This window comes from Mesoplodon mirus (genome assembly GCF_964341445.2).
Source record: "Mesoplodon mirus genome assembly, chromosome: 7".
Classification (NCBI taxonomy): domain Eukaryota; kingdom Metazoa; phylum Chordata; class Mammalia; order Artiodactyla; family Ziphiidae; genus Mesoplodon; species Mesoplodon mirus.
The window spans coordinates 5,709,888-5,736,176 of NC_138983.1; the positions used below are offsets into that span (position 1 = coordinate 5,709,888).

The 26,289-nt window shown below is 58.0% G+C and overlaps 2 protein-coding genes and 1 long non-coding RNA gene across 7 annotated transcripts in view; 2 read left to right on the forward strand and 1 right to left on the reverse strand.

The window, feature by feature from the left end:
• The first annotated feature begins 322 nt into the window (after positions 1-322).
• Positions 323-10,442, forward strand: CLCF1 (cardiotrophin like cytokine factor 1). 2 transcript variants are annotated; one of them, XM_082626904.1, is made up of 3 exons: positions 323-826; positions 6,981-7,147; positions 9,005-10,442. In XM_082626904.1, the coding sequence occupies exons 1-3, from the start codon at positions 811-813 to the stop codon at positions 9,497-9,499; spliced, it is 678 nt and encodes a 225-aa protein (XP_082483030.1). In that variant the 5' UTR covers positions 323-810; the 3' UTR covers positions 9,500-10,442. The 2 variants fall into 2 exon arrangements, with proteins under 2 accessions (XP_082483030.1, XP_082483031.1); XM_082626905.1 differs by lacking the exon at positions 323-826 and adding an exon at positions 1,947-2,071.
• A 6,647-nt stretch (positions 10,443-17,089) lies between these two features.
• The window catches only part of LOC309807869, a 30,969-nt gene continuing 21,769 nt past the window's right edge, over positions 17,090-26,289 (reverse strand). The window contains exon 3 of one of the 4 annotated variants that reach the window (XR_014294681.1): positions 17,090-17,968. This is a non-coding gene — a long non-coding RNA (uncharacterized lncRNA). Of the gene's footprint in view, positions 17,969-19,232; positions 19,297-20,192; positions 20,577-22,464; positions 23,194-26,289 lie in introns of those variants that run through there. The other 3 variants (XR_014294682.1, XR_014294683.1, XR_014294684.1) reach the window with 3 other exon arrangements.
• On the forward strand, positions 18,216-20,066 carry POLD4 (DNA polymerase delta 4, accessory subunit). The gene is made up of 4 exons (XM_082627811.1): positions 18,216-18,555; positions 18,793-18,882; positions 19,097-19,208; positions 19,568-20,066. Exons 1-4 carry the CDS (start codon positions 18,240-18,242, stop codon positions 19,590-19,592), a joined length of 543 nt encoding a protein of 180 aa, XP_082483937.1. The 5' UTR covers positions 18,216-18,239; the 3' UTR covers positions 19,593-20,066.

Here is a 26,289-nt window from a genome sequence, read left to right on the forward strand (position 1 = left end):
GGAAAAACCCTCAGCCAAGTGCCCTCTTCTCTCCTCCACGCTGGGCAGTGGGCCTGTGTTGCGCTCTTCCTGCCCCCCACGGGGCATTGTGAGCCGGTTAGTCACCTGCCCCAGCCCCGGAGCCTCGCTTAGCCTCAGCTTTTGGAAATGGGACAGGCGGCGGGACAATAGGCAAGGGGGGCGGTCAGCCCAGACAAAGGGCAGCAGGAAAAACACCATCACTTGCTTCGAAGCCAGCTCGCTGGCATTTGGGAGGATGTGTCATTGCATTTACTCGGGGGGGGGGAGGGGGGAGGGAAGGTTAGAGACGTGGAGGCAGAGGTAGGGTGAGAGCTGGGACCCCGCCGGGCAGGGGGCAGGCGCGCCGGGCCGACACCGAGGGAGAAGAAAAGGAGCGGCCGGCTCACTTCCCTGGCTCTTGGGAGTTTGCAGAAGCACTGATGCCCTCCCGCCCCCTCCCCCAGGAGGCCCAGGGTGGTACCGCCGCAGCCTCGCCTCACCTCACCCCCCCTCGGTGTTGTGGGAGGGAGAGGAGCCCCAGAAGCCCTCCCTTCCCTCCTCCCCCCTCCTCCCCCCACCCCGGGGAGGGCCGCTACAATTTGTGGTTACAGCTTTACACGTCAGAAAAAAAAAAGTTTGCAGAATGTCCCACACCGAAAAAAAAAAAAAAATCCGAAACCGAGCGAAAAAAACCTGCGAGTGGGCCTGGCGGATGGGATTATTAAAGCTTCGCCGGGGCCGCGGCTCGCCCTCCCACTCCGCCAGCCTCCGGGAGAGGAGCCGCGCCCGGCCCGCCCGGCCCCCAGCCCCATGGACCTCCGAGCAGGTAGGAGCCAGGCGTCCGAGGCCCTGGCCCCCGCCCCCGCCCGGGAGCCGCGAGATCCGGTTCCAGTCCTTCCCCCCGGGAGTCCCGAGCCGGGGCCCGGCCTGGGAGCCGGGCGCTGCCCCCGCCAGCGGGGCTCGGGCCAGGGGAGGCACGGCCGGGCGCCTTCGAGAGGGGCCGGGCGGGGACGCGGCATTCCTTGAGTCCGTTCGGCGGGGAGCCCCGGCGACCCGCAGACCTGGGAGGCGGCCACCTGGAGCCCGGCGAGGCGGGGTCGCGGGATCCCGGAGGAGAGAGCCCCGCGCAAGAGTCGGGGAGAGCGCGTCCGAGGCGGGAGCGGGGCTGCGGGAGGGAGACGCGGCGCGCGGGGAGAAGGGGGCCGGGAGAGGAAGAGGAAGGGAGGGAGGGAGGCACGGGGAGCCCGAGGCCGGGCCGGCGGGAGGCGAGGAGAGGCCGACACCTCGGGCCGCGCCGCTCTCCCTCCCCGGCCCGCCGGGAGGGGAGGGCGGGAAGGAGGGCGGGCGAGAGTAGAGAGGAGGGCGGAGGGCAGAGCGGAGCCTGGCTGGTCCGGGCCGGGCCGCGGGAGTCGCGGCTTCCTCGCTGCGCGCTGCGCGGCCGGAGCCCACCATGCTGCCCGCAGCGGGGGAGCCGGCGGCAGGTAGGGGCCGGGCGGCGGGGCGGGAGGCGGCAGCGAGCCCCCCGGGCCGGCCCGCCGTGGCCTGGGAGTGATTAGTGCGGGGGGCGGGCGCAGCCCGGCCGGACCGGGCAGGAAAGTCTGTCACCGGCCGGGGAGCGGAGGCAGCGGCCGCTCGGCCCCGGCGGCCCGCGGGAGGGCGGGCGGGCAGGGCAGGGACTTGACGCGCGGGAAAGGGCAGCGGCCCGGCCGAGCCCGGAGCCCGGCGCCCCGGACCCCGCCCCCGCCCCCGCCGCCGGGAAGGGAGAGACCGGGCGGGAGCGGGCCGGGGGCGGGGCCGGGGGCGCGGGGGCCACACAGGGGGAAGGCGCCGCCGCTTCGGGGAGGGGGCCGAGAGGTCACCGCCGGTGGGGGGGGGCCGGCGGGGTTCTCGGGCCGAGCCCCTCGAGGGAAACCCCAAGTCCCCGGGCCTCGCCAGAGTCCCCTCACCCCTGCTCTCCCTACCTTCCTTCCCAGCAACTTCACACTGCGCTCCAGAAGCCCTCCCCAGACTCCCAATCCCAGAGGACGCGTCCCTGTTTCCTCCTGCGCCCGGCCTGGCCCTCCCCCCTGGGGTAGGAGGGGGCTGCCAGGAGGGGAGGGGGCTGGAGGCTCGGCTCGGCAGGAGTGGTCCGAGCCTCAGAGAGAGGCTGTGGTTGGAGGCACTGGACCCACTCCTCTGCAGGCGCTCTCTGACCCTGACCCATACAGGCTGAGACCTCTGAGCTTTCACTGTCCCCACGGACCCCTTCCCGGCTCCAGGAGCACACAACTGTCCCCCCCCCCACCGTAGGACACAGGGATACATCCCCCTGACAGATCAGACCCATTCCCCCCACTGGCTCAGACACCCTCGCTGCCCTGGAGCCAGGCACTCAACCAGGGGAGGAAACGGGCATCAGGCAGAGGTGGCAGCAACTGTCACCCAGCAGCCCCAGAAGTCTCTCCTCCCAACTGATGTAATGGCTCCCTCTCCCCTGGCAGAGCCCTGCGCTGGGCCCGTTCACACTTCTGCACACCACCCCTCTGCACCAGCTACTCCATTAGTGACACTTCACATTCCTCCCCACAATCCCACCTGCCCTATTCACACCCTGGCTCCTGCTCATTCCCTCTGAGCCCCTCCCATACCCGCTGGATAACAACACCCTTTCAAGCACACCCACACAATTGCCGGACTATCTCCTTCATTTTGCCCCCCGTGCCTGCCTTCTGCTGGCTGCCCAGCTCCCCCGCTCCACCCAGGGTCCTCTTGCAGCACGATCCGGACCCTCTTGCTCCAACAAAAGCCCAACTCCTGGGTGGGAATGGACTCCACAAGGCTGGAAGGCTGCCTGCCCATCTGTTTTTTTACCCTGGGCCTCAGTTTCTTCTGTCATTTAGGCTGGACGAGAAGGGCAGGGAGGGGGTTGCTGAAGAGCACAGCAGAGATGGAGCATCACATGGTTTGGAATTTCACATGCACAGTGCAACCCCTTCACACAAGCCCAGTCACCAGATGGGCTGGTGACAAAGTGAGGTCTCCTGACTTCTGGGCCCATGTGTACCCACTCACTAAGCCAATTCTCAGTTGCCTGGGGGATAGGGAACCAAGGAGAGGATGGAAGGGAGAGAAGGAACAGAGGGGAGGGCAGCCAGCCTAGAGGACAAGGAAAGATGGGCTGTTTCTTTGGGCCCTTCCCTGAGAAGGGGGGCTGGGAGGTGACCCCCAGGGCCGTTTCCTGGATCTCACACCACAGTGGACCCACCACCCCCTAAACCGCTCGTCCCCTCAGTGCACCTCAACAGACCCCTCCAAGGTCACCAGGATGCTGGTCCTGGTCTGGCCTGAGGGTGGGGCCTTTCCTCTGGCTCCCACATTCAGCCCAACACCTCTGGAGCTCTGCGATGCCTCCCCCGCTCCTACCTGTTAGGCTGATGGCTCTTAGCCACCAATCCCAGGTGCACGGTCTCCTGGCTGACCTGTCCTACCCACCCTGACTACCCTGGCGTATTTGCACCGCTGAGCACCCTACCTTCACTGCGTGAGGTCAGACTGGGGGAGACAGGCTGAGGGGGCAACTGCCTAAACACGTGTACACGGGTATGCCTGCCTGTGTAGCTGTGTCAGGGTGGCCATGCTCTTGCGTGGGCTAAGTGTGTGTGTGTGTGTGTGTGTCTGTGTGTGTGTGTGTGTGTTCATGAGGGGGGGCCTTGGTTCCCAGGGCCCAGGGATCTGGATGGAATTAGGGGCTGGCCCGGGTGGGGGCCAGGATGGGGGGTGGGGGGGCCGCAGCAGGAAACGTGAGCTGCTCTCATTAGCTCCTCACGTGCTCAGCTGGATTTATAAACACAGGGGAAGACGGGATGTAAACAATCAGTGGGCAGCAGCCAGAGGCAGAGCTGGGGCGGGGGCTGGGCGGGGGGCCAGGACTCGGGGAGGGGGCCCAGGACACAGCCCCTGGTGGCCGGTCCACCTGCACACCATGAGCCTGGAGAGGAGGATGGATGTGAGGGCTCCAGGATGCCCACTGGGCTTGCCCTCCTAGGAACATAGGCAAGCGGCGGGCTGTGCTGAGTTCCAGTGCTCTCGACTAAACCACAGGTGTTCCCTGCCCCACACGGCTTTCAGTTTTGCTGCCTAAGACACGGGACATCTTGCCCAGAGTGGAGGCTGTCCTAATAGAGGGTAGAGCCCTGTCACCTTACTCCTCTCCTGGCCTCTTCTCCCTCTGGATTTCTGAGGCTCCTTCCCTCTTTCTGATTCTCTCCATGGGTCAATCCCGCAGCTCCTTCAGCTTCCCCCCCCCTGCCACCCCCCCAGCCTTCAGTGACACAGTTACCTCAGAACTGAAATATTCCTGGAAACACCGGCCTCGTCTGGTTAATTTCACGAGCCGTTTTTCTGCCCAGATGACTTCTCTCTTGTGTTTCCAAAGGCTTCTCCCCCTGCTGTCCCTGTATAGGGAGCCAATCCTCCCCAGGGATGTCCCGCAGGGCCCAGAAGGGGAGGGGGCAAACAAGGCCCAGAGCTGGGTTCCTGACCCCCACCCTCTCCCACCGTGGGCCAGGCAGAGCCCAGTCCCAGAACTCTGGCTAGCAGGGCTGCCCGGAGCAGGGTGGGGAAAAGAGGCGAGCCTAGTGCTCAACTGCTGCTTCACCTGGGACCCTTGGCCTTGCCACTAACTGCGAGAAGACACCAGACTCAATCCTGAAAGCTACCTCAAGGCTGCAAGGACCGCTGCCCACCTCAGCAGGTCTCCAGCCTCTGAAACTAACCCCACATTGTACCCAAAGGATCCTGGAGGTGACTCAACCAGATAGCCAGGCTGAAGGCAGCAGAGGAGAAGGGCCTGGAATTGTGTTGGGATGTGAAGAACGGAGAATAGGAAGGAACTCAGAGGGTCAGCAAGAGCTAGGGGTGGAAAGGAAGAATGAGGAAAGGACCGCTTGGGAGGGAAGCCACAGGCTGCAGATGGGGAAGAGGAAACGGGGAGCCTGTCTCCCCAGGGAGCAGTTATGAGCCTGATCCTGCTTTCTGTCCTAAAACACACATGGGTGGGGCGCGCGCACGCGCACACACACACACACACACACACGCACGCTCGCACACACACACACACGCACACACGCACGCGCACGCGCACGCACACGCACACACGCACGCACACACACGCGCACACACACACGCGCGCGCGCGCGCGCACACACACACACACACACACACACACACACCCCCGAGAGGGCAGGGTTCCTGGGCCTAGTGGCAACCCTGCTACTGCATTCTGTCAGTGAAGCCAGCCAGTGAAGCATATGAAAGAGTCAGGACTGACCAGCTGCGCCATCGCAAAAGTTCCCACCTGAGCCCTGCACTCTGTAAGAGACATTCCATAGAGTGTGAATCCTAAACCCCTCCGCGTTTGTAACCCTCGCTGAAGCCCTGACCCCGTGTTATGACTAAGTCTAAACCTACCTAGTCTTAATCCTTTCTTAAATCCACACTTATCTTAAGTACAATCAAATTGTTAACCCCCCATCCAACTTAATTTCTATCAAAGCAACGTATGTCATTGTAGAAAATTTGACAGTATATAATATAAACTAGAAGAAAGAAATCACTCGTGATCTCACACCTACCCAAGCTCAAAGCCCAAACTAGCCCTACTCTTGCTGACAGGCCATGCATCACCCCATCTGACAGCTAAATCAACAGATTCACAAACCTTAGCCCCAGCCAACCCTCTGCCTGCCCAGACCTAACCACATCCCCCAGCTGGACACAAACCTCAACCACACTCAGTCAACCAAATCCCAATAAACTAACCTGAAGCTTTGAAAGGAACCCAGTCCTTAAACCTAACCTAGCTCAATGCCAATTATGGCCTTACTCTACGCTAACCCTCATGGCCACTGCCAGTCCCAATGCCCACTGAATCCTGGCCTAGTGCTCTTGACCTTGGACCTCACCTAAAAGCTGGGAAAATCATGTTTCCCAACTGCCTAGTTTGTCCTCACAGCAATGACCCCCTGGCCTCTGGTATCCTGTGGGGCCCAAACCCTCCAGCACCATCAGCTGACAAGTCCTTCTTGGCAGATACATCATATTCTCTCTCTCTCTCTCTCTCTCTCTCTCTCTCTCTCTCTCTCTCTCTCTCCCCCCCTCCCCCTCTCCCTCCCCCTGCCCCCTCTCTTCGCTGCAGGCTGATCACCAGGTCTCATTCAGGTCCCAATTTTCCCCATCCAATACCCTAGAGGAGAATGGGGCAGATCTCCACGCTGCAGCCAGCCTCTCAGGGTGACACTAAATCTTCAATCTAAGTCGATCCTACACTTCCCACACCCGGGAATCAAATCCCAGAATGTACCCACCACCGCCTGCCAGAGCCAGCCCCGTGTCCTTCAGCCCGCCCCTGGTGGTCCACAGCTCCACCTTGCCTCTGACCCCGGTGGTTTGACCCTACGTCCTGCCTCTGGCTCAACTCCCACTCGTGGCCGCCTCTGGGGCGCCCCTCTCAGGGCTGACTTCTCTCAGTTTGAAGCTCTGACACGTGCTGTTTCCCAACCCCTTGGCTCCCCCTAAGCTGCAGTGGGACCCGGAGGGTGGGAGAGGAGGCCGAGGTACACCTGGAACCTGGGAATACTGATTCTGATCCGCAGTCCCTTGGCCTGGTCCCCCATGTACACACACACACACACGCACGCACGCACGTGCACACACACACATACGCATGTCGGCACACATAGCGACTTAGCTGAAACACAAATACTCTCCAGTACCTCCTGGTAGACAAACAGGCCAAGTCCTCTTCCTCAGACACAAACATGCCTCCATGCACACACTTTCTCAGGCCAGGAACACTCCCCTCCTCCACTCCCCGCACCTCCCATCTGGTGGTCCACCCTCACCCCCTCCCAGCCTATGGTGGGGACAGACACCTGAGGGGCTGCTAGCTAGCTTCCTTGACCGGGCCGGGCCACCCACGCTTCTCGCCGTCTTGTCCACAGGGGACTCGTGGGGGATGCTCGCGTGCCTGTGCACCGTGCTCTGGCACCTCCCTGCGGTGCCAGCCCTCAACCGCACAGGGGACCCGGGGCCTGGCCCCTCCATCCAGAAAACCTATGACCTCACCCGCTACCTGGAGCACCAGCTCCGCAGCTTGGCTGGGACCTATGTGAGTATCCAGGGCAGCTCAGGGGCTGGGAGTTGGGTGAAGAATGGGAGTGGGGGAAGAGAGGCCAACCGGTGGGGGTCCTGGTGAATGATGGGGTGATGGGGAGGGCCTGTCTCCCGCCCTTCCCTCTTAGGGAGGGTGCCCCTCCTCCCCATCCCTGGCCCCAGGACTAGGCATGTGGGCAGGCCTCGCACCCGCCTTGGCCCATCGCCCCGCTGGCTGCGGGCCCAGCCGCCCGCCTCCCCCTGGGGGCCGGGGAAGTCTCCTCTGTTTACACCGTGTTGTGGTGTCTCTCGCGCACGGGTGGGGCTGGGTGGGGATGGAGGGGCCCCACCTCCCGTGCCTGTGTTCCAGCTCGTCTCTGCCCCAGACCTGGGGCCCTGCTGCTCTGGACCCATGGGCCTCCCTTCTGTCTGCCTCTCCCATCCTAGCTGGGCCTCCTAGGGGGGACTTGGGGGAAGGGGGCTGCAGGGAACCCAGGCCAGGAGTGGCAGGGGCTTCAGGGTGCGGTTGGAAGCTGTGCCATAAGGATCTGGGGGCGGTCCAGAGATGCTCAGAGAGCCCAGGAGGGAAGGCAGGAGGGTCAGGGTTCCGAGGACCGTGGGGAACTGGCCCCTCTTCCCGTGTTCCTCTTCCACATCCCAGACCCTACTTTGGAGCCAGGGAAAGAAAGGGGAGGAGGGTGGCGGGGGGAGCTGGCTCCGGCCCCAGGATACACCGAGGAAATGAGTTTGTCTCTGTGCTTGTCAGCGTGGGAACCTCCCCCGGGCCCTTGCCTATCCCAGGCCTCGCCCCTCGCTTCTCCCGCTTCTCCCTTTCTCTCCCAGCTGAACCGTCTCCCTCGCCCTTTCCCGGGGCCCCAGGCCTCTCCCCGGAGGCTTGGCAAGGCTCTCTCCTCTTCCCCAGACTGTCTTCGATACCCTTCCTCCTGCCCAACTCTTGAGATGGCCTCACTTTCTTCCTTCTGCAGCCTCGCGCCTATGAGTGCTTCTTTGGGGGCTTAGTGAGTACCTTGTCCCCTGCCCTTCAGCTGGTGGACCATGCGTGCCAAGGGGCAAAGGCAGCTCAGATGGTCAGGAGCCCCTCTGCCTTTCCACCCAAGGCAGCTCGGATGCTCACGGGCCCCTCTGCCTTTCCACCCGCTCTTCCCTCTCTGGTTTCCCGTCCAGAAAACCTTTGCTTGACTGCTACCCCCCTAGCTCCCGACCCTTTTTCTCCCCGGGCTGCCAAATCTCTTGAAGGAGTGGTCTGCAGCCTCTGCCTCCACTTCCTCTCCACCCACTCACTCCTTAACCCCCTGCAATCTGGCTTCCAGGCCACGGGAATGGTTCTCTCCAAGGTCGTCAGGCACCTCCTTCTTGCCAAACCCAATGGCATTTCTAAGGTTCATTCTCCTCGCTCTCTGTTTTGCAGCCCCACTGCTGAGCGTTGCTGCCTTCTTGAACTCCTCTCCTTGGCTCTGACTCTCCTGGTCCACCTTCACCTCTGCAGCCTGGCCTCCTGGGTCCTCGTGGCTCCTCTTCCTCTCTGTCCCGCCCCCACGGTGGGCGCTCTCCCAAGGCTGGTACTCTCAGCCAATCAGCACGTCCTTCCTGAGTTTCTGCTGCGTGTTATTCTCTTTCTGCACTTCTCCATAGGAGAGCCCATCACCCCCATTGCTTCAACTGTCACCTCCATGCAAATGACATCCCTGGAGAAACTTAGGGGAGGCCCACCAACACAGAGGCCTAGCGCGGAGGTGGGGCCGGGTGTCAGTGGACACAGGAAATAGCAGCTTTGGGAGCAGGTATATCCCGGCAGGCAGGCGAGCTGGCTTCTCCGTCCCCCTCCCTCCCCATCGCCCTCTCCTTTTCACAGCTGAACTACCTGGGCCCCCCTTTCAACGAGCCTGATTTCAACCCACCTCGGCTCGGGGCGGAGACTCTGCCCAGGGCCACTGTCAACCTGGAGGTGTGGCGAAGCCTCAACGACAGACTGCGGCTGACCCAGAACTACGAGGCCTACAGCCACCTCCTGTGCTACTTGCGTGGCCTCAACCGCCAGGCCGCCACGGCCGAGCTGCGCCGCAGCCTGGCCCACTTCTGCACCAGCCTCCAGGGCCTGCTGGGCAGCATCGCGGGCGTCATGGCAGCTCTGGGCTACCCGCTGCCCCAGCCTCTGCCCGGGACTGAGCCCACCTGGACCCCTGACCCTGCCCACAGTGACTTCCTCCAGAAGATGGATGACTTCTGGCTGCTGAAGGAGCTGCAGACCTGGCTGTGGCGCTCGGCCAAGGACTTCAACCGGCTCAAGAAGAAGATGCAGCCTCCGGCAGCCGCGGTCACCCTGCACCTGGAGGCCCATGGCTTCTGATCCCTGACCTTTACCACCGTCTCTTTCCCCTCCCCCTTCAAGCCCTGCTCCCACTCTGGGAGTGAGAAACGCGTACACCAACACTTGTTGAGCCAGGAGACAGAAGCCATGAGCCTCTAGCCCTCCCTGGACTGGGAGGAGGGTGTGATGCAATAAGGCCCATCCCCTCCCCGCTTCCCTAAGTCCTACGGGTCTGGGGAAGAGGTGCAATAGGCCCCATCCCATTTCCACAGGACGTGATGCTCAAGGGAACCCACAATGGTTCAAGTTGGTGCAAGGCTCTCACAGCTTCCTGCTCCCTGCCCACCACTTGCCAGTGCCCACCCAGCACCTCAAGTGGCACTGCCAGGAAGCGTGCCTGTAGGGCAGGGAGGGGGCCACCATCGCATGTGCCTTTCTGGGGTGAAGCCCTTTGGCTGCCCTGCTCTCCTTAGATGGGTGTTGCTCCCCTACCCCCAAATAACTCAATACATCCGATTCAGGAAACAAACACAGTGGCAAGTCCAAACAGGAAGAGATGGGATCAAAAATGGAAGAGGTGGGATCTGCATTGGAGGTAATACTGAAAGCAGAGGGGCAGGGACAGACTGGACCCAGGGGTCCCCAAGGCAGTCGGTGGCACAGGGTGGCAACCAAAAGGACATTGCCTTGAACTTTCTTGCCAGCCCCAGGGTGCCTCCTCTCCGCCCCCTTTCCCAGGGTATCTGTGGGTTGCCCAGGCTGGGGAGGGCAGCCATAGCCACAGCCACAGAACTGCCTGAAAGTTTACATTGCAGTAGCATTTCGGGGTGTGGGGGGGCAACTCCCCCAGGCCCTGCCCCCCAGCCCCACCCACTCATGACTCTAAGTTTGTTGTATTAATATTTATTTATTTGGAGATGTTATTTATTAGATGATATTTATTGCAGAATTTCTATTCTTGTATTAACAAATAAAATGCTTGCCCCAGAACTTCATCTGTTTGCTTGGCCTTGCCCCGCCCCCTGGCTCTCCTCCTTGTTCTCCGGGCCTTTCTGCCTCCTCCCCCCTCCCCCCCCACACCTGCTGGTGGAGGGCTGGAAGCCCAAGGGTTAGTTCAGGAGATGCCAAGAGCTGGGGAAGAGGTGCTCTCCCCTGTGTCCACCGGGAAGACGTGAACACAGCAGACTCTGCTGCTGCCCCTCCACCTACCCCCTCTTCTCGTCCTCCCAAATGTCTGTCGCCTACCTTCCTCCTCCCAGCCTTTGCTCGTCTACCTCACTCCTCCGGCTTACTTCAGTGGTCTTATGGGTCTGTCCCCCTGCACAGCTGTCTGCCCTCCAGTGCTCTCTCTGACCCGCGCGCATTTAGCCCTCAGCTTCCCCAGGACACCCACCTGTGGCCAGCTGCCGGAGTCCCTCAGCAGTGACCCTCACCTTCTCAATACCCTTCATCTCCCAGGGAGGGCGACAGACTGAGGCCAAGTATCAAGTCTCAGCTGTGACTCTACACTTTTCTCTCCAACATAAAACAGCCGATTAGGGGGAGAGAGAGAAACTCATGCTGGCCTGCAAGCAAACGGGACAGATGCTGTTTGAGGGATGACCTAAGATCAAATGCCAGGTCCATAACCTACCAGCTGAGTAACCTTGAACAAATGATTTAAAGCTCTCTATTCTCCAGTTTCCCCATCTGTAAAATGGGAATAATCGATACCTTTATAAGAACGTTGGAAAGGATAAGAGAAACAGTGAAGGTAAGATGCTTGGCCGAGGCAGCGGCGATCAGTAATCACAGATGACTGATGTCTGGCGTGTCAGGACGCTCTAGTGAAGAACCACTGGGTAGATCAATGGGCTAATTGCTCCCAGGTAATACGGGGATATTTTACCAGGGCCTCCTGGAGACAGTGCCCTAAGCGAAGGAAGTAACAAATGATGGTGATGTCAATCAGTTGACAAATATTTTAAAGACCTAACTACCTGCCCATCACCGTGCTAACTGGTGTTGGAGAGCCTAAAGGAGTCCAAGGCCTGAAGTGGCTCCTGCCCTTACAGAGCCTGCAATCTCTCTGGGAAGAGAGCGAGCTTACCTGAGCTGATAAGAAACAAAATCACGCTCACGTCATGTGCACTGGGAGATAGTGACAAGTGCAGAGCCACCAGAAGAGGGGGAGCTGGGAGTGTAGGTGCAGGAGCAACAGGACCTGCTTGTGGGCGGGGCGAGCCAGGCTCTGCCGAAAGTCCCTGAGTCACCTGACCCAAGTTGGCGGGAACACGTCCACCCAGAAGGGTCCAGGCTCTTGTGGCAGAGACGGCTGCCCAGGGGGCAGCTGCAGTCCCCACCACCAGCCTAACTAGATAGAAAGGAGAGGGCCTCTGGGCTGTCTCCATCCAGAGGCTGTACTGTGAGGCACCTAGCAAGGGGCTAAACGGGATGCAGGGAGAAGGAAGGTACGTCCCACGCTACGTACTGTGAGCTTCCTGGGGGCAGATTCTGAGTCTTCCCCATCTCTCTGTCCAGCACCCAGCTCAGGCTCAAGCTCAAGTCCAAAGAAGGTGTTCAATTAGTGTGTTGAACAAAATCCGGGAAGAGGGACCAGCCCCCCCATCCCCCCATCTTCACCCCCTGCCAAATGCTAGAATCCAAAGCAGAATTTGATTAAGTGCAGAAAGACGCAGGCAAAATACTATTTAAGTCAAGAAGGAGGGAGTGATCGCATCCAGTTGGGCGAGGGCCCTGCTGGTCTGCTGGGCCATGGGCCCCACAGGGCAGGAAGTGGCGTCTGAAGTCCACGCTGTACTCCCAGCACCTAGGACACAGTAACTGCTTTCGCGTGGGACCTGACGCCATTCTTGGAGGATGGGCAGGACAAGGGCTGTTGTGTCTGCCTCCCTTTTAAGCAGGTAGCACCGTGAGGGCAGCCTCCACCATGTATTCATCTTTGCATCCCTGCAGCATTTTAGCACAATGCTAGGCACAGGATAATGTACTCAATAATTTGGTTTAAACAGATTTAAAGAGTGTCAAGACAATAGTGCGTGAAAAACCAAGAGAAGAGAGTCTCAAGGAGACAGCTGATCTGCAGTGTCAGATGTCCCAGGAGAGCAGAGAGGAGACTGGCGGGGGGGCTCTCCTCCCTGATTACCACCTCTCTGGTAATCAGGGAGTCACAGGCCACCTTGGCGAGAGCAGTTGAGAGACACCGAATTGTGAGATTAAAGATGGAGATGGTGAGAAGAAAGTCGGAAGGGTAAATCTATTCCCTCCGGAGTTTCATGGCAAAGTCAACATCTAGAGGGAGCAGCAGGATCACGGAAGGTTTTTTTGTTTGGTTGGTTTTTGCTGTTGCTGTTTTTATAAATTTATATTTGTTTGTTTGTTTGTTTGTTTGTTTATTGTTGGCTGCATTGGGTCTTCGTTGCTGTGCGCGGGCTTTCTCTAGTTGCAGAGATCGGGGGCTACTCTTCGTTGCGGTGCACGGGCTTCTCATTGTGGTGGCTTCTCTTGTTGCAGAGTATGGGCTCTAGGCATGCGGGCTTCAGCAGTTGTGGCTTGCGGGCTCAGTAGTTGTGGCGCACGGGCTTAGTTGCTCCGCGGCATGTGGGGTCTTCCCTGACCAGGGCTCGAACCCGTGTCCTCTGCATTGGCAGGCGGATTCTTAACCACTGCGACACCAGGGAAGTCCCCTGTTGTTGTTTTTAAATGGAAGAGACCAGAACATGGTGTTGCTGTGTGAGGGGTGGTGGCTGGAGAAGGACTGAGAGGTTTGGGGAATGGAATCAGGGACAAACAGAGGAGAATCAAAAGGGTTGCTGGGTAGCCATGTGGCACCAGTGATATCAGTAAACACACCTCTGTCATGGACTCATCGGCATGACTGTGACATTCCCTGACATTTCCTAGCAAGCCAGAGGTGGGGACAGAGTGAAGAGAGGCTATTGCCCAAGGCTGAGGACAGGCAAGCAGGGAAGGCAGTGAATCAAAGGGCGAGAGACTCTGGAGGGCTAGAGATTGCACGCTGAGCGGCTTTGAGCCCGAGCGCTGCATATGCGTACAGGGCGGGGAGTAGAGGGAACCGGTGGTAGGGGTGGGGGGCAGGGGGTGGACGCAGAGGGGAGCCCGGCCAGAAAGGGCATTTCAGAGTTTGAGTTCTTGAACTCTCCCCCAACAGTTCCCTACTGATGAGGTCAGGGGTGTGGGTCCTTCCTTTGGGTTTTGGTGCCGTGGACCACGAGGCGGGTAGCTCCGGATGAATAACAGCTCATCAGCTTTTCTGTGAACGGGTTTGTCATTTGTTCTCCATCCACAGCGGCTTCAGGAGAGGTGATGAGTTTTCATTGGTTATCTTAGGTTCCACCTCTTAAGTACGGTCTTATAGTCAGGGGCCCACGTACACAGAGGTCCATTTAAGAACCTGGAACACCTAGGGCCCTGCAGAGTCACTGGGGGAAGGGCATTATCTCTAGAATGCCTTCTGCTCCCAGGAAGGTTAGGGAGAGTGGGAGGGAAGGAGAGGAGGCCCTCTCCCTGTCACCTCCAGATAGCATGCTGTGGAGGAGAAATCTCATCCTCATCTTGGGTGCCTGGAAACACACCTGTGTTTGAGAGGACGCGTACAAGATGGAGAACTGTCACTTGGGCGAGGCAACTTTTGGGGTGGGGGAGTGGACAGAGTAGAGGCTCTGCTGGGGGGTGGCAAGAGGGTAGTCATGCCTTGCCAGCTTCCTGCTGACCCATATCCAGGACTTAGGTCCCCCTTGCTATGTGGGGAGACTCACTGAAGCACGCACCACACCCCCCCACATCCACCCCCCCCCCACACACACATTCCCCACTTGCCGTAGCCATCCCAAGTGGGGAAGGGCCAAGGGAGGCCCTTGTTCCCCTTAACCTACAGGGCAAGGGCTAGTGATCCAGGCCTGGCTGAGCGCTCTGATGGGTGGCTTCCCCTTAGCTCCCCCTTATTCTCTGGAGCCACAACTGTCCCTGCCTTTGTTCCTTCAATTCTTGAGCTCCCTGACTCAGCCTGGTTCCCCAATTTCCCAGCAGTGGACAAAGCCATTGTCAGTAGGCCGGGGGTAGGAGCATTGAGGGAGTAACTGTGAGCTTTAGAACCAGAGCTCTGGCCCTTTCCCCAACCTTCAGCATCCCTCAGCCTTCCTAGTTCAGAGGTCACCTCTGGGCCCCTCTCCAGTTCGTCCTGGTCGCCAAGGCTAGGCTGATGGGGTGGAAACTAAGTAGAACCTTCCTCCCAGCTGGACAAAGTCTGACACCTGGTGGCCAAGGTGAGGAATGGCCAGAAGGGCCCCTTTTCAAATCTCCCTAGGATTGCCCTAGAGCCAGGAAGGCCAAGGTGAAAGGGGAGGTGATGGGAGGAGGTTTGGGTGGGGTGTTTGGGACAGAGCAGAAGAGACGTCCAGCGGCAAACCACCCAGACCTAGGGGAACTTTTGCCTTCCTCCCCTTAAGCTCACGGGGCCAGAGAACCTGGAGCAGGAGGAAGGAGGGTGTCTGGGAGGGTCAGGAGGGACCAGGAGGAGCTGCCTGAAAGAATTTGCCCCACAGGGTGGAGAACGGGGCCCAGGCTGTGTGAGCATGTGGGGGCCAAGGGTGGGAGTCTGGTGCCCAGAATCTCCAGCTCAGGGTGGGTGGCAGGGCCTGAGGGCCTGAGGAAGGGGGATGCAGGGAGAGGGAAGGAGAGCGGGCTACGCCCCGCAGCCCGCTGGGCCCCAGGCAGCTGCTTCCCTCCCTCCACCTGCCCCCACCTTCCTAGCTCTAACTGGCTCTCCCCACAGACCCCATTGTGACTGGGGGAAGGGAAGGGACTCCTAGGGCGCGTGCGCAGTGCTGAGGCCCCCCCATCCTGCCACATTGTCTGAGCTAAGCCAGGTCTAATCCCCCTTCCCCTTGGAGCAGTCAGTGGTGGGCCTCAGCCCTAAGAAGGTGCTGGGATCCTGTTCCAGTTCTTTTCTCTCCTTTTCTCTTGCGTTCCCCCAAGACTCTGGCCTTGGCCGTGAGGCAAGGGCCTTGAGTGTTCCCAGGCCAAGGTGCAAAGGTCACTCCTGCCAGTCTCATCACCAGCCTCTGGGGATCGGGGCTGACAAGGAACCTATGCCTGGGTCTTGGGAAATTTCCTGAGAGAGAACTTAACCCCCAGGTCAGACCTCTGGCCTGGGCTTCCAGCCTGAAGCCTGAACTGTGACAGGACCCAGGACAGCAGTTTTGGGGATAGGCCAGGAGATTGCCTGAATAGGGATAGGGGTTCCAGGAAGGAAGGTTAAAAGCGGCAGACAGGGTTGGGGGACTAAAGAGGGAAAAGACCTGAGGGTGGGCAGGCCAAGGTCTGGCCTAGTTGTGCCAGCACAACTTAGGACTCCAGATGCCATGTCAGGGAAGGATACCAACTGGACAGAGATGGCTCCAAAACCCCTGGGTGTCTACTCCTTCGAGCCCTGGGGCTTGATTCCACTGCTGTATGACTAGGCAAGGCGGGCAACGCTGCTTGTGGAGAGTTCCCTCAACTCCAGGCCAGAAAGCCAGTCCTAGGGTGCCTGCACTTGAGCTGATGACCTGGACTGGGACAAGCTGAAGGCCAAGGGAGACATCTTCCAGGCTGGGTGGGAGAGGCTAGCAGGGCCTGGGCCAGGCAGGGCTGTGGGCAGCTGGCAGGGATGGCCCAGACAGTGCCCAGAGAGCAAGCCAGGGTGCCAGAGAGGAGAGGGACTAGCTCAGGCGGCAGTAGGAGCCGCTGTGGCCGCCCAGCAGCATACCCCATTTCACGCTCCCTGGGCGGTGGCAGGGCCCCACGGCTATCAGCTTTCAGGGGTGGGAGGGACCAGGAATGAGGAGGGGTCTGCCCCACCCATGGCTCCCTACTCCCTCAGGGCTTTGTGGGCGCAGGAGCTGGGTGCCACACACCTCCAGACACGCCCTCTGAGGAGGGGTGGTCAGTCCCACAGAGCCTGGGCACCATCCCTCCCTGGAGCGCTCTGTGCCCAACTGGACCCCACACGGAAGCCCTTCCCAGGCCTGGTGGTGAGGGCCTCCCTGCTTCCCTCCCCAAGGCAGCAGGGCCCCTGTCTGCCTCAGGGTGGGCCCCACTTAGTCCAGGAGGCAGAAGGGGGATTAGACCAGGCCCAGCCCAAACAGTAAAGCAGGGAAGGGCCCTCCAGCCCCGGGCAGTGCACCCACGAGCTCTCCCTGCTCCACTCCACCCTCCTTCAGGAAGGGATGGGGAGAGCCAGGCGGGAGGAGGCCCCTGAAGACATGGCTGGCTCGTTCCTGCTCCTCCTCTTTGGTGGCTACTCTCCACAGCGTTCTCCTCCCATGTGCCCGCAATCCTCCTAAGGCAGAGCGCCCAGACCCCAGAGCAGTGCGACAGGGGGAAGGCAGAAGCCTCTGAGCAGGCCCCTGCACCCCGGGAAGGAAGGACTGGATGGGATCTCTAGAGGGCGATCAGAGCTGGGCTGGGCCACACACGGATTCCCAGACGCCCAGTGGCCAGCACGTTCGCCTGCCGCCAGGAAGTTGGTGAGGAGGAGGCGGGTATAGGGGTGAGTCAGCGATGACAGTAGCCCAAGGGACAAAGGTCATGGGTGGAGAATTGAGAGACGATGTTTACAGCAGCCCACCTCTTCCAGGAGGTCTCCTAGTGCTAAGCCAGCCTCAAGGTCCAACCCACTCTGGCCCTCTCTTCCCCCTTTTCCTGTTTGTTAGGAATTTTATCCTTGCGCTGACAATGCGTGTGTCCGTCTGCTTGCCCTTTAGCCTGTGAGCTCTCGGGGAGCACGGAGGGACAACGGCTTCTGGGGCCCCACCACTGCCTGTGACCATCCGTACTTCTTACTTCCTCATTTTACCTTGTACTGCGTGGCTTGCGGGATCTTAACTCCCGGAACCAGGGACCAAACCCTCGCCCCCTTCAGTGGAAGCTCCGAGTCCTAACCACTGGACCGCCAGGGAAGTCCCCAGTACTTCCAACTTTCAAGAACCATTTCTGTCTATTTCAGTAGAGTGAATATGTGGGAGAGTGCTTAGAACAGTACTCGGCACACTGTTAAGTGCCATATATGTGTTAGGTTTATTGTTGGTATTTTTTGCTCATACTCTCACATTGGGGCGGATTTTACTGACGAAGGACTGGGGATCCAAACGCACTCTGGCCTCCTGCGCGGGGTGGAATCTTCCTGACTAGAAGACGGGCAGGCGCAGGCTGTAGGGCCCCAGGAGAGCCGAGGAGGCAAGCACTCGTCTGGACTCAGAGTGGGCAGTGAGTGTCTCTGGGCGCAGCTTTCAGAACCCATGGGCTTCTCCGGGCAGGTCTCCTGGGGCCGGTGGGGGTGGCGTGGGAGCCGGGAAGGGGTCGGGATGAGCCCAAACTCTCTCCGGACCTCCAGACCTGCCCACACAACGCTTGGCGGGCCAAGGGGCGGGATTGGAAGTCTCCGGCTGGGCTCTGGGGAGTTACACACCGGCTACGGGGATTAGTGAGGCTGAAAAGAACATTTGCCTAGAAGGGAAAACGGGAAGTGAGAGGCTGAGGATAACACTCTGCAAGTCCCCAGAGACCCGCTGCAGACCAGTGGGGGGGGGGGACAGGAGGAGGTGGTGCAGTCTGGGGATACCATGACAGGTCCCCCACCCCAGCCTCACCCCTTCTCCCACAGAAAGCAGCTGCATCAGCTGCCCCGCCCCCTCTGTCTGCGCCACCTGCCATTGGCTGGGGCTAAGCCCCGCCCCGCAGAGGCGGCCTCCCATTGGCTTAGGTCTTTACTGTTTGCATGCTTGTGGGGGTGGGGGAGAGGCGTCATTCCCTGGAACCCTCGGACTTCCTTTCTGTTTGTCTGGGTCATCCGTCTGCCCATCGCTGGCCCCAGGCTCGCTCTCTGGCCCCAGCCCTCTCTCACTCTCTCTCTCTCTGCAGCTGTCTCTCTCGTGCCCGCTGGCCTGTCTCTCCTTCCCGGCAGTCGCCTCCTTCTCCGCCTGCCTGGGTGGCCGCCATGGGCCGGAAACGGCTCATCACTGATTCCTACCCTGTAGTGAAGAGGAGGGAGGGCTCCGCTGGGCACAGCAAGGGGGAGCTGGCACCAGATCTAGGTCTCTGAGGTGTGGGAGGGCGGGAGGAGTGGATGTGAGGGACACGAGAGGACGTGGGCAATGGAAGGGGAAGTGAAGTATGTCCTCTGCTTCCTACGCCAGACCTGGCAGTGGACAGCAGAGGCAAAGGGGCGGTGAGGGCTGGGGAACAGTGGGTCAGCTGTGAGGCGAGGGGCAGGGGACCAGCCCGGCAGGGCACAGGCTTGGGCAGGCCTGAGGAGCAGCATGTCATTGCAGGGGAAGAGCCCCAGCCCCTGAGCGTGGATGAAGCGGAGATGGAGCTGCTGAGGCAGTTTGACCTGGCCTGGCAGTATGGGCCCTGCACAGGTGAGAGCCCCCTCAGGCCCCGAGAGCACATCCCGGAGCCAGTCCTGCCACCCACTCGGCGCCCAAGCAGCCCCAGCCCCTGCCTGACCCTCTCAGCACTGTCTCTGGAGACCAGGGGTGTGGAGGTCCTGACACACCCCTCCACCCACACTCTCTAGCCTGGACGCTTCCCTGCCCCCCACGAGGCCCCACTGTCTTCTTTCCACCCCCGCAGGGATCACACGGCTGCAGCGCTGGCATCGGGCAGAGCAGATGGGCTTGGAGCCTCCCCAAGAAGTGTGGCAGGTGCTGCAGACCCACCCCGGTGATCCGCGCTTCCAGTGCAGGTCAGAGGCCGGTGGGGGGCTCTCAGGGGAGCTAGGGACTTCTCCAGGCACCACCAGCCTGCTGGCCCTGGATGGGGGCCGTCCTGACCTGAGGAAGAAACAGGTGCAGCCTTGGGGGGTCCTCGCTGAGCAGGCAAGAAGGTTCTACAAGGTGCTGGGCTCAGGAGGCAGAAGCTTGCCTTAATACTTATCTCTGAGCTAATGGTGGAGGAAGGGTACACTAGGGCCCAAGGGACTATTTAATACTGAGACGTTGGCCAAGGACTATAGGCCGTGGCCAAGAGCTGGGGCTGGTGAGAGCAGATCAAGAGACTTAACTGACGCGGGTTTTTTCCTCCATCCCACACCCCCTTGCACAGCCTCTGGCATCTCTATCCCCTCTGAAGCACCACCTAAGACCTCCCGCCCGCTACTTGAGAACCTCCAGACACAAGCTAGAACCAGTTGCTGCCCCTCGGCTCAGCTCTGCTGTGGAGCACGTTTGTCAGGAAAGAGGTTCACAGGGCAGGGAAGAGGCTGAGTGTGGAGGTCCGACCAGCAGGCTCCCAGCGCCCCCTCTGAGAGCCGACACAGCCGAAGCCAAGCACCTCCTACATGGAGAGTGGTCTCTGAGGACGAGGACCTGGCCGTGACCCTTCTGAAGCCTACCCCATGCCTGACCTGAACACCGTGGTCCTTGAGATGATGTGGCAAATTAGGCACAGCTTTGGGAAGAACCAGACTCGGGCAGAAGGCAGAAGACCGAAGAGGCAAAGATGCACTCCGCACCTCAGGCTGGGAATCTGAGGGCAGAACTGGCTGAGCTTACAGGGCGAGGGGTTCACTAGTGCTTATCAATAAAGAACTCTGAGGCTGGAAGCCTGACCTCCAGTCTCTTAATGTGGCCCTGCTTGGACGGGCAGCACCCAGCAAGTTGATAGGTGGGAGAGAACTAGCACCATGCTTTCCTGCAAGGTGCGTGTGCCTCTTCCACTGCCTAACCCTAGACCTGAGAGGAAGGAAAGAGAGACACCTTAAAAAAAAAAAACCAACGGTCAGTCCTCACAAGCGCTGAGCAACCTCTGGCGCCCCCTGGTGGTGCACACTATTCTAGCCACCTTCCCTTACCAGCCAGGAAAACCCCACTGGAGCCACCACCTAGCCTGCCCAGGGCTGCCCACCTCACAAAAATGGGTTCTTTGTCAGAGCAGGATCCATGGGGCCCATGACTCATAAGGTCCAGACAGACATACACATTCCCAGCAAGCACCTGTACTTCCCACACGGGGGCCACCTGGATCCAAAGCAGGGTTGGGGGGCGTTTCAACCTGCAGGAGCTGCTCAAAGATGGCCATCATCTGAGGAGCTTTGGTAGGGAACTGGAAGGTCCTGGGGATGGAGGAGAATTGGCCGTATTCAGAAACAGCGCTTAGGGAACCCTGGGCCGTACGACGTGGAGAACAGAATCCGTTCTCCTTTTAATGGTGTTACTTCATTTGATGCATCAGCCCTCCATCCTGGGGCAGATAGAGACAGAACTATTAACTCCTTGGGAACAGGCCTAGAGGGCAATCAAGTGGCCTTTTTAGTCCCCATTTTATTGAGCACTGACCATGCCTCAAGTACTTTAAATGTATTATCCCTATATTTCCTAAAAATCCTTCATGGTAGATTTTACAGAGAGGGAAACTGAAGCCTAGACGGTTGTCCAAAGTTGCCCAGAAGCGCCAGCAGCAGGTATGTGGTGGCGCAGAGACTGGGGCCGTGTGCACTGGGCTCTTCCCGTCTCCGCCGTGGCCCCTGCCCGGCTGCTGAGCACCTGCTGTGTGCTGGGCTCTAGAGCTCCTCTGGGCTGTTAGTGGTGAAGAGATGGACAACAAACATGTAAATATGATGTCAGTGCTGGGCAAAATCAGGGTGAGAGGTCAGAGAATGCCAAGGGTGCTGAAGAGGTTGGTCAGGGGAGGCTCTCTGACAGGGTGGCATCGGGCAGGCCGAAGGGACAACGGGCACACCCTCTCCAAGGCAGGAGTGTTTCCAGACTGGTCCAGGGGCAGCACGGAGGCCAGCGGCCGGGCAGAGGGAGTGAGGAAGTGGGTGTGCAAATGAGGCCAGAGAGGTAGCAGGTTCGTCCCACAGGGCCTAGCGGAGCGGGACGAGGAACCTGGATTTTATCCTGAGTGAGAGGGGAAGACACTGGTGGGGTGGGTCTTAAGCCAATAAATGACAATCAATCTTATGTCTTGAAAGCATTACTCTGGCTGTTGGTAGAAAACAGACCGTGGGTTTGGGGGAAGAAGAGGCAATGAAACCGCTCAGGAGGCTACTGGAGTTGGCCTCGTGAGAGGTGATGGTGACTTAGCCCCGCGCGGGAGATGGAGGTGGTAAGAAGCGGCCAGCTTCCTTTCTTTCTGTATTTTGAAGGAAGAACTAACTGACAGGACTTGCTGATCAGTTGGCTGTGGGGTTGAAGAGAGAGAGGAGCCAAGGATAACTCCAAAGGTTTTGGCTTGAGCAACTGGAAGAACAGAGTTCCCATTACTAAGATGGGAAAGATTGCGGGAAGGGGAGGGTGGGGCGGCGAATTAAGAGTTCAGATTTGAGGTCTGTGACACATCCAAGCTGGGGAGTAGGCAGTGGACATGCAAGTCTGGAATTCTAGGGAGAGCTCTGGGTTTGAGATATAAATTGGGGCACCTTTTAGGTGGCATTTAAAGCCGTGTGTGGGGATGAGACTACCTGAGTGAGTACAGTTAGAGGCGAGAAGTGGTCTGAGGACAGCCCTGAGGCTTCTATGCTTAGAGGCAAGGGAGGAGAAGGCCTGAGCAAGGAGACCGAGGAGGGGCCAGACTGGAGAGAAGTCAGGAGAGGGTAGGGACTGGGAAGCCTGGGCAGAGGGTCAAAGTCTCAGATGCTTCTGAGAGGCTGGTAAAATGAAGCCTGAGAAGAAGAGCACACTGGACTGGCAACGTGGCGGTCACAGGAGATGAGCAGCTCCCACACAGTGATGGGGATGGGACCGGGCCTGGAGTGGGCTCAGAGGGAAGTGGAAACGGGGAGCATGCTGATCCTTTCAGAGACCTTTTACTGTAAAGGGAGCAGAGAAACGAGTGGCCACTAGAGAGGGTGTGGGATCAAGGAACCGGTTTGATGTGTTGTTCTGTCTGTCTTGTTTTAGCTAGAGCGAGAGTACAGCATAATGACCCGGTGAGGAGAGTGATCCGACAGGGAGTCTTTGTGAAGGTGAGAAGGGCCAGGACGAGGACACAAGGAAGAGTGTGGACTCAGATCGGAGCATCCACCGTGACAGGAAGGGAGGCAGAGGATATGGGAGTAGATGCAGGTAGGAGGACACGGTTGGGGGTGGGAACATTCAAGAATCAGATGTTTGCTGACAGCCTGGTATGCTGGGAGGGATGTGATGTTTAGTGAGCGCCCCCATGCCATCTGCTGCACTTCACGCTGTCTAGTTGACTGCTCAGAACAATCTCATTAGGTATTATCCACTCTCACAGATGAGGAAACCGAGGCTGAGAGAGAAAGTGCCCTGCTTCACCCGTGAGCACCGGGGCCCAATTTCCACCCGGGTCCGTCTTCCCACTGTGTCACCCCACACCTGCATTCCCACCCGCACCTGCGCTCCAGGTGTTTAGGGTGGCGTCGGAGAGATAAGACCCACCCATGTGGAACGTGAGAAAACAATGTACCTACAAGTGCTACCTTGGGGCAAGTAGGAAGGTACAGACACAGAGTCCTCAGGAAGGAGAGAGTGTTAAAGGGACCCTCACTGCAAGGGCCCTGAGCACAGGACTGCCACGTCGGCATGGCCCCCGCCTTACCTCATCACACCTGGCCCCTCAACCCACCAGGCCCCTGCTTCTCAGATCTTTCCACGGCAGAATGAATGCACACTCGCCACCAGGGCCACTCTGAATATTCTTAGTAGTTGTGTGTTTTCTCTTTGGCCAATTTTGCATTCTTCTCCATGATGTGTGTGGAGTAGTTGCTGTAACGTAAAAATGGCTGAACTTACTTACTAAGTAAAATGGACCCCAGGAAGATGCGTTCCTGTGTTGCCTATGGCTGGTTTCATATACCGCGACACGCCCACTACCACCCAGCCGAGGCCGCGCTGCAGAAAGCACCAAACAAGTGTGTGTTGGGAGGAAATGGGAGGTCAGCGGCCCTTGAAGGGTGAGTAAGAGTCAGCAGACAGAGAAAAACATTCTAGACTGAGGGACTGGGCTGAGCAAAGGCGGTGAGGAGAGGTGGGTGTGTGTGCCCAGGGGAGATGTGTGCAGACTGCAGCACCTGCTCTCCAAAAATCAGCGCAACCCAAAGCTGGCGTTTCAGTGCTTGCCATGTGTCCAGCACTGTCCTAAGTGCCTTTTATCCTCACAGATTATAAACATTTTATAAAGCAATTTAGAGAGGAAATTCAGGCACAGAGAGGATAAGTACTTGCCCAGGATCACGTAGCATGTGACTGAGGAGAATAAATAGGATTTGATTCCAGAGTCCCGCTCCAGAGCCTGCACTCATATCATGTGGGACAACACTAGTGAGGTGGCCGTAACAAACACAGCTTCTTGAGCCTGAGACAAAGGAGTTTGGACTCATCGATGGTGATGAGAGTGCCTGAAGGTTTTTGAGCAGGAGAGAGACAGGACAAAAATAATCATTCTGGAGAATCTGTCTGACCAGACTAGACGGGGGAAGAAACTGCAGGCAGGAGGGCCAAGTAGGAAGCTATAAAATATTCAAAACCTGGGTGCTGAGACCTAGATTAGCAGACAATGCAAAGGACAAAGAGCTAGCTATACGAGAGGTTGCAAAGGAAGCTGGCAAGACTTGCGTTTGGGAAGGAAGGATATAGGGAGGAGCCGGCCACTATGACTCAGGTTTTGAGCTCATGTGGGTGAGAGAATGCTTGTGCCATGGGCAGAACAAAATGGAAACTGGGAGGGGAAGACAGGCTTGATTTCATGCATGTTTAGTTTGAGATGACGACAGGACATCCAAATGGAAACATCTAGTAGGCAATGGAAACCCAGAGGTCAAGTCCAGCAGCAAGGTCAGAGAAGGGTGTGGAATCCAGGGGAGAGAGGGAAATCACCAGGAGCTGACATTTGAGCCCATGACCATGGACGAGTTCTCTGAGAGAGGAAAGGGAAACAGGGAGAGGGTGTAAAGATAGGACCAAAGATGGCACTTGGGAAAATTCTCTCTAGAAGAAGGTGGAAGACCAGCAAAGAAGAGGGGAGAGTGTCAGAGTGGCAAGAGAGTCGACGTAGTGTCCGGGAGGTTCCCGAGAGCTTCACAAGTGGTAGTGGCTGGTGTGATGGTGCCGAGACATCAAGGAAGATCTCATGAGGAGGAGGTGGAAAGGTACAGGGTGGCTCACCCTAATTCGGTCCCCACATTTCCTGCTTCCCTCTTCCTTGTTTTGTAATTCTCGCTGGCATCTCAGCTGTCATAGTATCTACCATGCCACACCCATCAAAGAGGGGCACATTGATTCATTCTTTATTGACTCAGGTGTGGCAGCATTTATCCACCCTCAAACTCTGACAAACTCACTAGTAGCGTGAGGGCTTAAGGAGCTAATTTACCAAGAAATTCGAGTAAACAGGGAAAGGAAGACATTTCTGAATTAGTCTAGACGTAGATGGAAGCCACAGCCGTGCCAGCTTGAGTGAATTCGGGTTACCACCACCTCCAGGACTTAGGGGATCCTCAACATGATGGCTAGTTTTCTCGGCAGGTAGGTCTCCAGTTCATCCACCTGAGTCCTAATCTAGAAAACAACTTTGTGCCAGTCACAGCACAGGCAAATCAGAACCCTGGTCCCTAAGCTTCAAGAGCTTACTGTAGTGCGAGAGAGAGACAGAAAAGATGTATAAGAGAATTTTAAACACTGCCACAAGACGGGTGTAAAAGGGACTCTGGGAACTCAGACTTCCTGAAAACGGCCCTTTAGCTCAGCATTTAAGGATGAGTAGCGGCTTCCACAAGGTGGACCAGGTCCTTGGTAATTCTTGAGTCCTACTTCAGTCCTTTGTCTCTTGAAGGAAAAGGCACTTCCTAGAGACCTCCTATGGGGTGGAAGCCTCCCTCACCTCACCAAGAGGTTCCAATGGCTCCTGTCCTGCGAGCCCTACCTGGATTGCACGCTGTTCTCTCCTTGCAGCTTTCCCTAAGAAGAGCTAAGGACTCCTCCTCTGCATCCTGTGGTAACCTGGTTATATTTTATTATAGCATGTCACGTGGCTGCAACAATACATTTCATTGTCTCCGCTGCTGGAGAGTATTTTATACTTGTCACCAGTGTAACTAACACAGGGATTGCTACATAGTAAGCACTCAAAGCTGAAAGAACCTTCCCACTTCACTCACACCTACTGTTTGAGTGGTTGGTCCTGTCCAGCCTGTGAGAATCATTTATGTACCAGTTGTGGAGGTCAGCCCTAAACTCCAGTGAAATCTGATCTCCATCTAAGTCACTTCTGGGGGTTGTGTGGCCTTGACGGCAGGAGCCATCTTTTCCTAGAGGCTTCTCGTCAAGGAAGGCATCAAGGCTGTCTGTCAACTTCAGAAGCAGGATCCTGTTCCATTCCTATTTTGAAGCCTATGCCGCCCCTGGGCCAGCCTGCTGAGTGTTTATCTGCGGTCCTCTCACATGAGAGCGGAGACAGTCATCCTATCCAGAGTGTGGAGGAGAATCCAGCCAACTTTTCTACTTGCTCTCAAGAGCATGGCCGCCCAGGATCCTACATTACCTCCCACAATACTGGCGTGTAAACTGGTACAATCCCAAAGACACCAATTTGGCATTATTTATCAAAATTACAAATGCACATATCCCTTTCAGTTCCTATGTAGAAATGTATCCTACAGATACTCTTGTATGTATAAAATACCATTATAGCATTGTTTGTAATAGCAAAGACTATAAATAGCCTAAATGTCTCTCAGTAAGGCAACCAGAATGTAAGTTGTAGTAAACGATGGATGCTGTGCTGTGAAAAAGTTTGAGGAAGCTCTTTATGTATTGGTGCAGAATGGGACGATCTGTGAAATATGCAGTTAAGTGTAAAAAAGG